The sequence below is a fragment of the Styela clava genome, chromosome 7 (genome assembly GCF_964204865.1).
Source record: "Styela clava chromosome 7, kaStyClav1.hap1.2, whole genome shotgun sequence".
Taxonomy (NCBI): domain Eukaryota; kingdom Metazoa; phylum Chordata; class Ascidiacea; order Stolidobranchia; family Styelidae; genus Styela; species Styela clava.
The window spans coordinates 8,179,757-8,195,030 of NC_135256.1; the positions used below are offsets into that span (position 1 = coordinate 8,179,757).

Below are 15,274 nucleotides of genomic sequence, written 5' to 3' on the forward strand. Positions count from 1 at the left end.
CCGTACCTTACTGCGAAGATGAGTCCAGAAATCCTTGTGATAATCGCCCACGTTATTCAAGCCTGCGAATGCACACAGAGTACAGAATTAAGTGCACGATGCGCCGAACATAAAACAGGTTTCGCGAAATCGCCCCCTTCGACTTTTTCGCCCCCCTCTGTATCCATTTCGCCCACTGGGGGCGATATCGCCCACTTTGGGAATCACTGGTCTAGTGCAAAGCCCATATATACCTAAGTTGCGCAACAATGGAAATTGGCCGCCATTTTCGATCAATGTCGCCTGCGAGGTTACGGCGGTTCTGCGTGATCCTCAGCTAAGCTGGTGCCTTCTGCTATAAAATTATAGGCTACTCGGAGTATAATTGCAGCGGAAATAGCAAACAGTGCAACTATTGAAGCTATCAGCAGATGCCGAGAGAAGAAACAAATGGGAAAATATTTGTAGAGGCTGGAAATCCGGCCCAGGCAGTTCGTTGTGTGAGGTTAGTCAAACGAATGGCCTAATGTCAAACTGACACCAGACAGACTAGTAATCTGCAGGCGGTACATAGTTTTGGGATGATGTCACATTTAATTATTTATATCACGTTGCCGATCCGTCCCACTAAAGTTAGCCCAGAAAAGTTACGTTGAACTACTAAGATTTTTAGATTAGGAAAACTGTATTTAAATCATCCTAAGTAGCCTAATGCAATGTCAAAAATCAGTGCATTGAATGTACAAGATTCACTGTCATGATTGCTTGGAGTCCTACGGTCACAACATTTCATAGTAATTATCAGCAATGTGAATGGACAATTCGGAGCTTAGTGGAAATAATGCTTTATCTTTTGAATTTCTGAACTGAATGCGTGTTTAGTTAAGTCACTGTCAATTATATTTTGTGGTAAAAATTGGATGCTGAACGCTATTTCAAAAGTACGTTCATTTTATAACCTACAACTCATTCCATTTTCAGACTCATTTTTGAAAAATATCAATTTGAACCGAAGAGGACGGATAAATGGAAAAAAAATAAAATGGGATATAGACAATATTTGATGAGCCAAATTCACCAAAAAATTCAAATCATCAAAAGCTGAATTAGCTAATATATTGACTGAGATAAAATTTCAAAAAAGAACAATAAGCCTACAGTAAGTTTTGAATGCCAAAGTAATCTATAATTGTCAGTTTGAATGTGTTGAAATGAATCATTTCACTTACGTTACAGGTTTGATCGAAACATCCTACTCCAGGTGCCACCAGGACAAACCAGTTGTGCCAGAAGCCTATAATGTTGGGTCATATACAGCACAAGAGTGTGAGACTGCTGCTTAAGCCTCAAGATTGACTTCAGAAGTACTATGGCTTTTGTTTAGGCATATGATGTATTGAAGACTGTAGCTTCGATGGTTACTACTTTGCACACAGTGAGTGGACTGTTGCATGTATCCAGAACCACATTACACTGTGTAACACGCATTTTGTTACTGGCTTCTGATTATTATTTTCTGGGTTCCATTACATTTGAACCCACGTACATTTGAACCCATGACAATTGTACCTGTATGCTATTGCACCTATGGAATTTTTTTGTTTCACGGATAGTTAAACCCATACTAACCCTAACCCATGGGTTTTAGCACCCGCATATAGATTGAACCCGTGGATATACGCATGGGTTCAAATGTACATGGGTTCAAATATACGGTCACCTATTTTCTGAGAACAGCACGCAACCACATAAGAAAATTTGAATATTGGGGGGAGTATTTCACCCAAATCGTTTTTTGGGGTATATAAAACAATATAAAACTTTCAGTGTAACACAGGTGTGCTATTTTTTGTGTTTTTATTTATCCAAATTATTACAAACCTATTATAAATAACTTTTTAGCAGTTAAAAGACTTGAAATTGAACATAAAAACACAGATTATTTGTTAAAGTCAATTCCACGAATAGGCACTCATATGTAGTCACGACTTTGTAATGAAACTAAGATAAGGAAAGTCGGAATAAAAATTGGGCTTAGCTTTAACCTGGTACACATACTGCGGGAGTTTTAATTAATGTACCTTTTTCATGTCTTTGTTATTTAATTGTTGAAATTTCTATTGTTGGTCAATCGAATAGCACTTCTTTTCCACGTTTTTTATATTTAGATATTTACATGCTATTGTTGATCAAATAAATGGTTCTTTTCTGATATCTTTATAATTTGATAAGTATCATTTCTATTTTTGTTCAATCAAATTACTTCCAAATTGCTCTGGACTATCAGTTTGTTTGCAATGATTTCATGAATCATACTGTTACACCAAAGATTTAAATAAAAATGTTCAGTATTCCTATGATGATCATGCTTGCTTCGTTTTGTAAACACGATTGTCAAGATGTGAATTATGAAAATTTTCCTATTGATTTGACCCTCTTGTGTGGGTCAGAAACGTTTTCAAAACCCATCTGCTAAAACTTCTTGATAAGTATACTTGTAAGTATTTACATTTTTAGAATGCAAGTTTGTAAAAATCCCAAAATATATATAAAGTTCATGCAATTTTGAAACATTTTCAGATTATGACAAACCTATGAATCAAAATCATCCTTTTCTATCCAGTGTGTTATTTTTATGCAATACTCTGTATGTATCACTAAGTTGCACTTATTTATTTTTCACGTTTAGACACATTCTCATCACATTGAAAAAAATTTTGTCGCTGATCCACTGTGTATACATAGCCAATTTATTTTTTTTTTTTTGATTATTATCTTTCAAACTTCATTGAATTTAAATTTCAGTTAAATATAAATTTCCATCACATTATTCTGGCCGCTTTTGTTTTATTTAACGAATGCAACCGCTGAGCCCCATCCCCCCCCCCCCCCCCCTTTTTTTTTTAAAAACACACACATGCTTAACATCGGTTTTATCTAAGAATCCCCCCATTTTGTTCAGAAATTCATTGTTAGAATATTATCGTAATTGTTTTTGCCACTGGTCATCTCCACCAAAACAATTTGATTTGCTGTAGCTATTTTATTGATGAGTGTATTTTTTGTTGACAAAGTAATAAAATCTCTCTTTCGTTGTACTGCCATTGGTAAGGACATTTACAATTCAATTGTGCAGCGATAGGATAGGATTTACATGTTTATCCCAGGGGAGAGAAAAGCCGATAAGACGGCTTAATCATATGGCGAACCAAGGGCTCTCGCCCGGTTACCAGGTCAGGTATGGGATTAGTTAGCCAGTTATTTGTATTCGGAAGCAATGACTTGATGGTGGAGGAAGCTGTAACCGACCAGCGGTTACGTGAACCACCCTACGGCGGCGAGGAGTCCAGCAATCCTCTCGCACATGATCATCCCCGCATGGGATTCGAACCTGCGATCCCGCGAAGGGTAATCAGAGTTGAGGTGGCGAGCGTATTCCCAACGATTAGCACGATGCGCCACACCGCCAGGCCCAGTATTTCGCAGCTGACATAGAACAGTAGAATGTTCTTTGGGGAATTTGACAGATACCGTAATCTTACTAAACAGCGTCTGGAAAGGGCAAATTTCTAATGTAACATTGCCAACAACATTTAGCTATAGGACAGTTGTAATATCTCATTTGACGTCGTCTTTACTGTCGAAATTCAGTTCGTTTTAGTCATTTAGGCCTGTTCTGGTGTGAAACACCCCAAACATGGGACCCCAAATGGCGAAATAGGGTATTTCGAATGTGACAGAAGCCAAAAATAGCCCAAGCTATTTCAGAACGCCCTGGTTGTCAGTAAATTCCGGGACAACCGTGGCCCGGGCCGCCAGACGTCAATTCCGGGACTGTCCCGGCCATCCCGGGGACGGCCGATAGCCCTAGTCTGGAATAATTTTAGATTTTGCGTACTTTCCCAATTGTCCGTAGGCTATATGTGTGTGGGTGTGTTGACTTGCATTGCCCATTTGTTTTATATTATGATAATGCTCACACAAGTTCTTAAAATGTTCAAACTTCACCTGCAGTTTTCTGGTTTTATAGCAACTTTAGTGTTACGGAAAAATCGAAATGAACTTTACTTTACTAACCGTGTGTTGCGTCTATATTTTGTTTGTCACCGAGCGGCGTGGGTTGTTAATGTAAGTGCCTCATATTGAGTTCGATACTGAATGGGACGCCTTATCGGATTTCTGCGCTTCGGAATATAACTACTCATTTAAATCTTCCCCAATAACTATTTAAAACTACTAAAATTAGGCTTGTTTGCGTTACACTACTCGACCCGAATGATCGAAAATGGCGTCCATATGACGCCATAATGGGACAAGTTAGTTGCACGGGGTTGGTCTAGTCTAGTGCATACATCCCGTCTTCAGTATTTATAATTACTAATCCTTTTAGATTGCTTTTACGAGACAAATAAACATACATACATACATACATAAACATTATCTGGGAATCAAATAACGATTGTAACATGATGTCATTTGAATTACTACATCTCCTCATAAACAACCACAGATTTTTAGCACGATGATAAATACAATATGTAAAACATTTGATCATCTATTAGTAACGTTTAGCCGTAGTAGTATATATTTACGGTTTAACACAATTCTTTTAATTTTCGAGGCGCACTTGGCAAATCGCCCTTTTTGAAAACCGCTGCCCAAACGCGTTACAGCTGCCGAGCGGGATGCGCCATCCTTGCTCGGGACATCCCCCTTGTCTAGAGGCGTACATTCCCTTATCCCGAAGTCCATATAATTGTTCCGAGCTACGCGATAAGTATGTAGGGTCAAGTAATGACGAACAACTGGTTCTTTTCGTGTTGGTGCTTCGTTTTCCTTGTTTTAAATTCACAATGCAAAGCAACGGAATTGGACGTCTTCATTTTTGGCGGCAAAGGCGATCTTGCAAAAAGATATTTGTGGAATGGATTTTTTAGGCTTTTTCAAAATAATAGAGAGAAAAAAATGAACTTCTATGGACTGGGGCTTTCCAACATGCCGCAATTAGATTTTCTAAAAGTCGTCAATAATTCAGTACACTGTGAGCCGAATTCAAGTAATAACAGTATCTGCAAGGAGCTTATTCAAAATTTTGTTGCAAGTACAAATTATTTGCAGATGAAAAATGAAAAGGATTTTGAAAAATTGAGCTGCGCTATTGATTCATCTATCAATGAAGTTATATTTTATCTCTCTGTTCCTCCCTCAGCATACAAGCACATTATACAATCAATCTCCTCTCACTGTGATTTGAAGAAAAGAAACAAAAATTACAAATTTGTTTTTGAGAAGCCATTTGGGGAGAGTTTGGAATCTGCACAGTCTCTTTCATCCTTATTGAGTAAGCACCTGAATGAGTTTCAAATATTCAGGTTTGTCAAGTTCATTTTTACTGTTTTCAACAACATCAATGTATACTATAAAGCAGGCTGCAACCTACGGCCAATGTAATCTGGCCTGCGACGTTTTACTGAAAGCTGTTTTGACGATTGCATTCTTCACGTAACAGAATTTATTGTGAGACACGTGTAGACTAAATTATATTATAACCCAACAAGTATATAATTCACGCTAACTCGTTTAATGAGCCTATAATTTAATTATAATTAGACTAATGGCAACAAAACGCAGAAAAGTTGATGCGAAGTACCAAACTATACCCATCGTCTTAAGTGCCAGTTCGCCCTATATGAATTAATATATCCAGCTTCTGTGTCTTTATTCTTTAATCATCTCTACTTTGAGTGATTGTGACATTGTAGTGACGTAATCTTTGGCTGATATAGTCACATGGGGATATAAAATATGATACAATGGCGCAGAAAATATTCAAATGGAATTTTTTGAGATGCAATGCAATGAGAAAATAAATCTATATTCTATTTGAAAGATGTATCACTGCTTATTTTCTTCATAGAACACCAAATTTGACAAACCATGCGAAAAAAATTCATAATTGATGTTTTTAAGTACAAATGCATGCGAACAATTTTTCTCGAAAATGAACATTAGAAAGAACAAGTTGAGAACTCGAATTAGTGATTCCCATTTATAAAAAGTTTTATTCTTGACTGTCCCATTTAGAAAAGTGTGATGTCTTTTGCGGCCCGCGAAATACTTGCAACCCTTAATTTGGCCGCAAGCGACAAAAGGTTGCCAACCCCTGCTATAAAAGCTCGAAATCCTAGAATAAATTTATATTCCACTAACACTAATAGTTTCTACGTCTCAAACCACACTGCGACCACATGGTGGGATTTTTCCACACTAGCATTAGAACAACCACAGTTTTCGGTTCGAAGTTAGCATAAAACGATTAGCCCATCTTATCAAAATTATACTCTAATACAGGGGTTCTCAACCTGGGGTTCGCGAACCCCCAGGGGTTCACGAGAAGATTTTCATGGGTACTTGAATGACAGTTGAGTTTTTATGTGTTGCTATTTTTAATGTCCTTTACTATCAGAGGAAAATGCGTACCGATTGAAACTCAGCATGGATTTTCCCTGAAATTGCGTTGTTGTGACTCAACAATGTGAAATCCACAGCTTTGCAGTCAAACTGGGAAATCTCGAAAGACAATGTGTTGTTGTTTGCTCCTCCAATTGAGAAACTTATTTGCAATAAACAGGGACAGCTGTCACACTAATGTCCTGTATAAATAAAATGAATTTTTTTGTTTAATATCCTTTAACAGTGGCCCAACCTATCTGGCGGACCGGTAAAAGTAAATAAAATGTACTCGTTGTCTGGCAAAATTGAAATGAGTGGAATAAAAAATAATAACATATATTTGCGAAGTGTAATGCAATGGTGGGCACTTTAAAACATTTCACATGAATAAAAACAAATAATGCGCCGGCCAAAAATTGATATAAGTAGATCAATAATAAACTTATTAAATAAACTTATTCTCCTCGTTCTTATTGCAAAATATCAAAATACTTTGTTGGTCAACTGATCTCATATTAATCATTCTGCAGTTAACCAACGCATCAAACAAACCTGCAGGGTCGCAACAAGCTCATATTTTACTGGATGTCATGGCGAAGCCCTGGAATAATATACTGTCCATGACTGTTTTCTGGTTTGAACAAAGAAATATTCATAACCTTTTCATTGGAAGTTCATATTAAGCAGGAAAAGAATGCAGAACAGAAAAAATACATTTGCCGTTCTTTTGCTTTCTGAATCTTGCCAGATTTGACGGGCATTTCGAGATGAATCGGAACCGAAAAAGTGAAAAGTGTGATTACTCTGCGCCAAGACGTCGTCGGGCTATTGATACCACAAACAGAAATTGCGCAATGAACAAACACAACGTTGTTATTTCGGGTTCGGGTAAAACGATTGAGACGACTGAAAAACAACATAATTTTTCACAGAATGACAAAAAAGCTTCCAGTGCTGGTCCGCCGACTAAGGGTTGGGAACCACTGCTTTAAAACACAGATTAAAAATTATGAGTTGATATATTCCAACTTTATTTGGTGTCTGGTTACTGGGGGTTCGTGTTGATTATTTCATGACTCGGGGGGCACTTAACAGGAAAAAGGTAACGAATCAAATTTCGGCTTATTTCTGTGCCAATGAAAAAAAAAAGGTATCTAACTTTGCTATGCAACCTGCAGCTGTAATTGTGGCCCAACCTTTATGCTTCCAATTACTTATGCTAATAACATAATTTTGCAGTTGATCAAAATCTGCTTCTTCTGGGATTAAGTATTACAGTCTTATTGGCATTGCTATTTTCTATACTTTCTGTATCACATTCAGAGTTGATCATTATCTTGGAAAAGCAACCACACATAAGATATTGAACTTCAGAAGGAAGAATCCTTATATTGAAGAAATTCTGAACAAAAAATATGTTGAAGAAATTCAAGTGGTTGTGTCAGAGACAATTGGATGCAAAGGTGCATATTTATATAGTTCAGGGCAAGTATGAAAAAATAGAGACTTGATATCAAGCATTTATTTTCTCAGCCTTCAATATATTCTTCCTTCAATTGAAAGTCGTTTTCTGTTATAATTCAAAATGCTAGGTTGCATTGCCAGGGAAAGATGAGAGCCTTCATAATGAATTCCAGTTGAAAACTGTACCCCATTCAGGTTTCGATTTTAGACACTGCATTTCTTCACTCATTCATTTTTCCACTAGGAAGAACAACCTACTATGATAAGTCTGGAGTTATCCGAGATATGCTACAAAGCCATTTAACAGAAATATTGTGCTTAATGACAATGGATGTCAATGGAGAGCAGAGTAAATCAAAATTACTAAGGGATATTTTGACTGTTTTTAGGCGTGATATTTTGTTTGGCCAATATCAAGGTGTGTAAGTTGTTTTGAATAAAGATTTTAAATAGTGGAAGTTTTATACTTATTTACCATTCCCCAACATTTTTGTGACCAGTAATCTAACCAATGATCATCTAGTATGAAATGGAATTTTTTATTTATACTGTAAGAGAGTAATCCCACATGCTATTTAAGTTGCACCATTTGCAGAAATATATAAAACCATGCATGGTCTGTCAATGTGAAGGCATTAGCATATTTGTACATGTGATAACATATTTTAGATGCACTTAATCTATCTATGGGATTTCTATACTTTAATAAGGCTATTTCTGCATTTTCATCCAGGTATCTGACAATGTGGATTCCACGAATATAACTAAATATTCATTCCATTTCTAATATGATTTTAAAAAAGTAGTGGAAATAATATCACCTCACAGTTATTCTCTCACAAATGCCTTTCTATGTTATATATTTTACGTAGGCTACATGGAAGAAGTATATCATGAATCTGGAAATAACAAATCAATGACACCAACATTCGCTGGTAATTCAAATTTATTTGATGTATTTGTAGTGCTAATACATTTATTTTCTTTTATGTAACAGCAGTAATTTTAAATTGAATTCACATAACAGCAGTTGTGCCTCGGACGATACAAAAAATTTTGTGATATTTCCCAATTACAAAAAGAAGTAAAGAAATTTGTTTTCTTCTTTTATAAATAGCAGCAAATATCAAGCTTAAATCTGCCAAGTGGAAAAATGTGCCGGTTAAACTGATTTCTGGGAAGAGGTTGAATGAGCGCTTTGGATATGGAAGAATTGTTTTTAAGAAAAAATATTTTCCAGAGTATGTTGAGATTAAACAGAATTTTCAATATTAGCGCACAACATACAAGGATTTTAATGGCTCTAGCTTAACTACTCATTGAAGACATTTTGATGAATTTGTATAATCAAATCATTTTTCACTAACATTTAAAATCTATATCCTTTAGCAGAGTAAAATTTCCATTTATCATGATAGTGTTATAAAGTACAAAATCTACTGCAAGGAAACATTTTGGAATTCTAATTATCTGGTTATAGTATGGACACGATCCAAATTTGTAATATACTGCTAGTTTGATTTATAAAGTTCAGTAATCCAAATTTTTAAACATCGTTCGTATAGTTGTGACTAAATTTTTTTCTTAGAATTCAAGCAGCATTCAACATATTTTTTGTAATTTTCACAGAATATCAGGATGTGAGTCAATGGATCCTCAAATTATTTTTATGATTAGAAATGATAAATTGAAATCTCCAGGGATTCTTGTAAGCTGGAACCTTCCTTTCAATTCTGACTATATCCCTAATGATTGGAGGTTGGCATCTCATTTGGATGATTTAACTATATTCGGATCTAAAGGGAAATGCTTCAGGTGAAATATTTGTACAATCGTTACAGAGGCCTGAACTCTATGGTGTACAATCTGAGTTTGATACCAAGAAACTTCCTGACATTATTTTATATGGCACAATGTGGTAGACACTCCCAAAACAAAACATGGGGGAGAACAGAATGTAAGTTCGACCCCAAATAACTCATTAAACAAAAACAATGATGCTTAACAGATAACACCAAGCTTAAAGATAATCAAGTTACGAATCACTTTTTTTGAAACATACTAGATCACCTGTTTGATCACAATAGTGACCTATATAGTAGTTTAGATAGATAGTAGTTTAGGTGGTTCAAGGTTAACGACATCGGTTGAAGACTTTGAATCCTAGTTAAGTGATTTTTATAAGAATCACTATTGCGAAATAAACATTTGATGAATGATGATAACCATCTCAAAACAGAAACATGACACATTACAAGATGACCCATTAGGTTATTTCAATATTTCAGAATCTTGATACCAGCAAACAAATTGGATGCATATTCTTATTTGATCTCGAAAATGTATGAAGGTGATCACACATATTTTGTTCCTGTTCAAGATCTATTGGAATCATGGAGAATTTGGTCTCCAGTTGCAACACACCAACTTAATACTCATTCTGAAATTATTCAATATAAAATAGGCTGGTCCATTTCAAGAATATTGTACGAAGGGATGTGTGAATCACATAAGTGCTGCCTCTTGAACACATTCCAAATGAAATGTGATCTGACTCCCAGAAAATGATGGCCAAAAAATTCTGTTTAGATGAAATTCAGAATTACACATTGAGATGTTTTTTAGGAATATAGATGGTCGCTATAGTGTCCAATAATAGTGAAATATCATAGGTAGTTTGAGTATCTCATCAAATTGTTTTTAGAGTCATCCATCATAAACTACCCAAATATTACTTTTTGAATCGGACATGGAGTTTAACCCAAGATTCTTGGCCACTGAATAAGCGCATAGTATATGCGATGAAACGTAATATATCCAGGATCTCTTCATTAAATTAATAATTTTTACTGATGTTATTTTAGTAGGTCAAATATTTAATTTGATGGCAAATATTTGAGGACTAGTACAGGCCGCTGTACCCAGGGCTTCTATATTGTCTTTAATCTTTATGTTATATATTCTTAAAACATGCACCTTACTAAATATATTTGTTTATACTTAAGATTTTCCCTGAGTTTTGACCTCCATTCCTCTTTTAACATTGAGATGAACGCAACATAAATTTTGATGTAAAATAAAACCGAGTGGCTCTCAAATTGGATACTGCTGTGGTTGAAGAATGTTGTGAATGTCGGTTCATTTCTGTGCTGCCAAACCAAATACCTTTGTTTCCCCATTGCCTTGTTTGTTTTGAGTGAACTGTCAAAATCGTTGCAAGTGAATTAGATCTGGACTGAAGTTGTAGCAAATGATTAATACAGACTTACCCACCTAATATATAATACTGCCTGGTACAAAAATGATTATGTGTCAAAATTTGTTCTCATGATTATGTTTTAAAACTCGGTCAATAGATTGAGCAATCAATAAATTCCTACTATTTTTTGATCAATATGACATTGTAGAGAAAACAGATTAATCACCGTATGCACATGTGGTGTAATTAATTTCATGTCAGCTTTTTAAACAAAGGCCTTATATTAGCACACCTGCAAAGTAAATATTGTCCATTAGAAAAATAGGGTGATGTAACCACATGGCACGCCCTGAAGTAGCCCTATATAATATTTGCTCATAGACTTTTGCAGGCATTGGCCCATTATTTTCTTTATATTCAGAGTTATTTCATAGACTTTTGACAAGTGCGTCTTTGAGATATAATTTTTAGGGACCATCCTTTTTACCCACCTCATAGATCCTTATTATGAATATTGGTGTCAGAATTGATTATTTCATTATTCACACTGATTTCATTCATTGATCAATACTTTTTTCACGATTTCTATTGTCAACCAGTGAAACGATTATTGTAATTCAGTGCATATAAGTAGTAACATGGAAACTGTTAACAGAGTTTGAAACAAATTTCCTAGCAAATAAATAAGTTTCTGAAAGCTAATTTGTGGTTTATGCCTACTAAATCATTGATATCCCTTCCACCTCACCTATATAAATCGGGATGGTATAAATTTTCTCAGTATTATTGAGCCCTTGGTGATACTCGTATATTACTAAAAATCCATTTATTTGATACAGCTTTTAATACATTTATTATTACCAGTGTCTTTTGGCCATATGCCAGAACAACCATCAATAAAAACAAATTTTCATAAATTACATAATAAAATATTACCACACAAAATTGCATAACAATTTATTTTTCTTTCAAAATGGATAGATAGCGAACTGTTATCGGAAAAGAAAATTTCCAATTTTATGTATGTAAAATACAATACAGGAACTTCATATATGTCCATTACGATGAGAATCTCCATTGTTTCGATAATCAGAGGTATCATACATTGCATCTAAGTAGGCACCAGTTAGTTCAGAAACTAATGAGCGATCGGGGATGGTCTGAGCCATACCATACATAGCAGAGGCCCCTGTGTTCTTCTTCTTTGGATTCATCATTATATTTTGCACGGACTGCTTCACATCCTTCACAAAGCGATCTGCCACACCGGGCTTTGTATGTAACATTGTACAGCATAGATGAATAGCAGAAGGAAATTGAACACTGTTCAAATTCCATCCCAACTCTGTCATGGCTGATGAGAGGCGGAATATATCAAAGTCCAAGCTACCCATAGCAACCACACAGACTTTTGGTTCTCCGAATATAAAGATGTTCTCCAACATACTGAGCTCTTTGGTGATGTACCTAGCGGTTTTAATGACTTTACGAGTGCAGTCAACATAACCAATGCGCCCAAACTTTACCATTACGGCCCAGCATCCAGAAATTACAGTGCCTGTTCTACTACCACTGAGAGTAGGAGTAGCATACATACCACCCTGCCAATCAGGTGATACAAAATACTGATAAGTACGCCATTTTGGTGACGAATATAAAATACACGAGGTGCCTTTTGGTGCATATCCATACTTATGACTATCTGCAGAAATACTAGTAACGCCTGGTACACGAAAGTCGAATGGCTCGAGTGGAAAGCCAGCCTCTTCCATGAAAGCAATTAAGAATCCTCCCAAGCAAGCATCAACATGAACAGGAATTCCATATTTCAATCCGAGAGCAGCTATGTCTTTTATTGGATCTATAATACCATGAGGAAACTGTGGTGCAGATCCCATAATCATGCATGTATTTTTTGTTATAGCCTTCTTCATCTTATTGATATCGACTTTCCATGTTTTGGTATCAAGTGGAACTTGAACAATTTTGACTTTAAAATAATGAGCTGCCTTCTCAAAGGCAGCGTGGGCACTGACTGGGCATACAATTTCTGGATGCTCTATTCCATTATCAAGTGCCCAATCTCTATATGCCTTCACAGCAAGAAGAATGCTTTCTGTGCCACCAGAAGTCACGGTACCAGAGGACTCTAAGGGGTCTCCATGAAACATATCGCACACCATTCTCGCCACCTCTGCCTCCATTTTACGAAGTCCTGGAAAGACATCAGGATGTAAAGGATTAGTCCATGTAAATTTGCTGCAAACTTGTCCAACAATGTTAGTTAGTTCTGGACTACCATTATATATGGCACCAGAAACACTTCCATTATCCCACTTATGATCCATACTCAAATATTCGTCTACTTCGTGTATTATTTTACTGTCTGAATATCCTTCACGGGGTAATTGACGGAGGTATCTCATACCAGGTTTCAGTTTGAAAAGTTTTTCCGCGCTTATATGGTCTTTTACTTTTCCAACTTCCTTCTTAATCATATTACCAACAATTGGCATTCTTCTAATCCAGCGAAATACAAACTTCTTGGATCTTTTTGCCAATGGCTCATCTTTCTTGAAGAGGAAAAACCATGACTTCAGTATTACTAAAGTAGTAATCAATGTGTATAAAATCAACTGAAATGGTCGATAACCTTCACAATGTAAATCGATAGTATTGAGAGCATTCTGTATTGTAACATTAACAACCTTCAATGTTTTATCCAATTCCATTGCAAGCCCTTTTACACACCTATTACAGTATTATACAAAACTGAAAAATTGGGAACAATTATGAAAATATATTTTTAGAGCTGTTATTCATTTGTAGATGCAATCGTACAGTAGGTATCCGACTAAACACTTTTGCGGAGCATTCACTTCATGTAATACAGTTATACATATAGTATAAGTAATGAATTCAATACCTTAATAAAAGTTCTCAATGAATGACTAGAGGGTAAGGCCGGGCGGTATGCAGCATCGTGCCAAGCGATAGGAGTACGGATAATTATGTGCAAAAGGATTGCTGGACTCCTCGCTGCCGTCAGGTTGATCACGTACCGTAACCGCTGGTCGGTTATAGTTCATGCATCTGAAAAAGAACGAAAAATAACTGGCAAACTAATCCCGCACCCAAGGATTTGATATCAGAAATATAAATTGCCTCAGTCTGCTGGTCTGTCAGTAACGGGCACCGGTATGGCACCGCACGGATATGACTATGAGCTGTCTAAACTAAAACCTACGGTACATCTGTACCTGACACTGTACAGCTCTAAGACTTAATACCCTATGTACGGTATACAGAATACAGGCCGACAAACAAGTCACTACCGGGCAGAGTGCAAAACAATTAATGATAGCCCGAAAGCTTAATTTGTGCGAACATGTTGAATTACTATTCTCTCTCTATCGATCGCCAAACGATAGGTACCGTAGTCTACTTTTTTTCAATTTTACATAAGAGTGGTAGAGGCGATCATTGCGTCACCTCCATTTTCTGATTGATTATTCCATTACTTGCGCATGACCGGATGCAGGATGACACTGATATCTGATTAGAGGTTAAACAATTTACGAGTTATTACCCTGATGTAGGTGCGCGTATTTAAACTAATAATAATAAGAGAATTTGTGTTGGAGGGTGCCTGGCTGTTACATCACATAAAGCAGTAATCGTGTCTTTTAACAATGGAAATTAAATTACCGGAATCATAAACCATATAAGATTTTTATTGAATGTTTGTAAAACGGAATATAATATTGCCAGACAAAAAATATATTTTTAATTCCAGGTCGGAGATGGACTCCGTACTCCATGCTCGAGACCAAAGTGGCAATAAGCAAGTGAAGACCTCGAGTGCAATGATGCATATCGGACGCCTTTTGGGTCCGACCAAAGTGACTATAACCCACAGAGATATATAAATATAGAGTGTGCTTCTCTCTCGTTTTCGCGGGACCATTTGAAGCCTCTCTCGTTTTGACGTTAGACTTCCAAATTTTGCGTAGCGCGTAATGTATTTCATATGGGATTTGACAGATACCAATTATTTGCGTCGATTTTTTTTGTATATTCGCTTGATCTTGATTCGTTTCTTATTAGGTATGAAACGCTAATACATCCAAGCTCGCCATACCGTGCTAATTTTTCATTTTGCATTAACCCTTTCCGTGC

At 36.1% G+C, this 15,274-nt stretch overlaps 2 protein-coding genes and 1 long non-coding RNA gene across 4 annotated transcripts; 2 read left to right on the forward strand and 1 right to left on the reverse strand.

Annotated features, from left to right (window-relative positions):
• Positions 1–321: 321 nt before the first annotated feature.
• LOC120341628 (uncharacterized) lies at positions 322–2,862 on the forward strand. The gene is made up of 3 exons (XR_005569425.2): positions 322–484; positions 961–1,138; positions 1,216–2,862. It is a non-coding gene; the product is annotated as an uncharacterized LOC120341628 (long non-coding RNA).
• A 1,478-nt stretch (positions 2,863–4,340) lies between these two features.
• Positions 4,341–10,745, forward strand: LOC120328471 (GDH/6PGL endoplasmic bifunctional protein-like). Of its 2 annotated transcripts, none has more exons than XM_039394978.2 (7): positions 4,341–5,351; positions 7,756–7,895; positions 8,141–8,314; positions 8,769–8,831; positions 9,017–9,137; positions 9,526–9,711; positions 10,185–10,745. In XM_039394978.2, exons 1-7 carry the CDS (start codon positions 4,774–4,776, stop codon positions 10,462–10,464), a joined length of 1,542 nt encoding a protein of 513 aa, XP_039250912.2. In that variant the 5' UTR covers positions 4,341–4,773; the 3' UTR covers positions 10,465–10,745. The 2 variants fall into 2 exon arrangements, with proteins under 2 accessions (XP_039250912.2, XP_039250911.2); XM_039394977.2 differs by having other exon boundaries at positions 4,344–5,351; positions 9,014–9,137.
• A 1,175-nt stretch (positions 10,746–11,920) lies between these two features.
• LOC120328469 (sphingosine-1-phosphate lyase 1-like) lies at positions 11,921–13,866 on the reverse strand. The gene has a single exon (XM_039394975.2). The coding sequence runs from the start codon at positions 13,825–13,827 to the stop codon at positions 12,142–12,144; it is 1,686 nt and encodes a 561-aa protein (XP_039250909.1). The 5' UTR covers positions 13,828–13,866; the 3' UTR covers positions 11,921–12,141.
• Between the last annotated feature and the right edge of the window lie 1,408 nt (positions 13,867–15,274).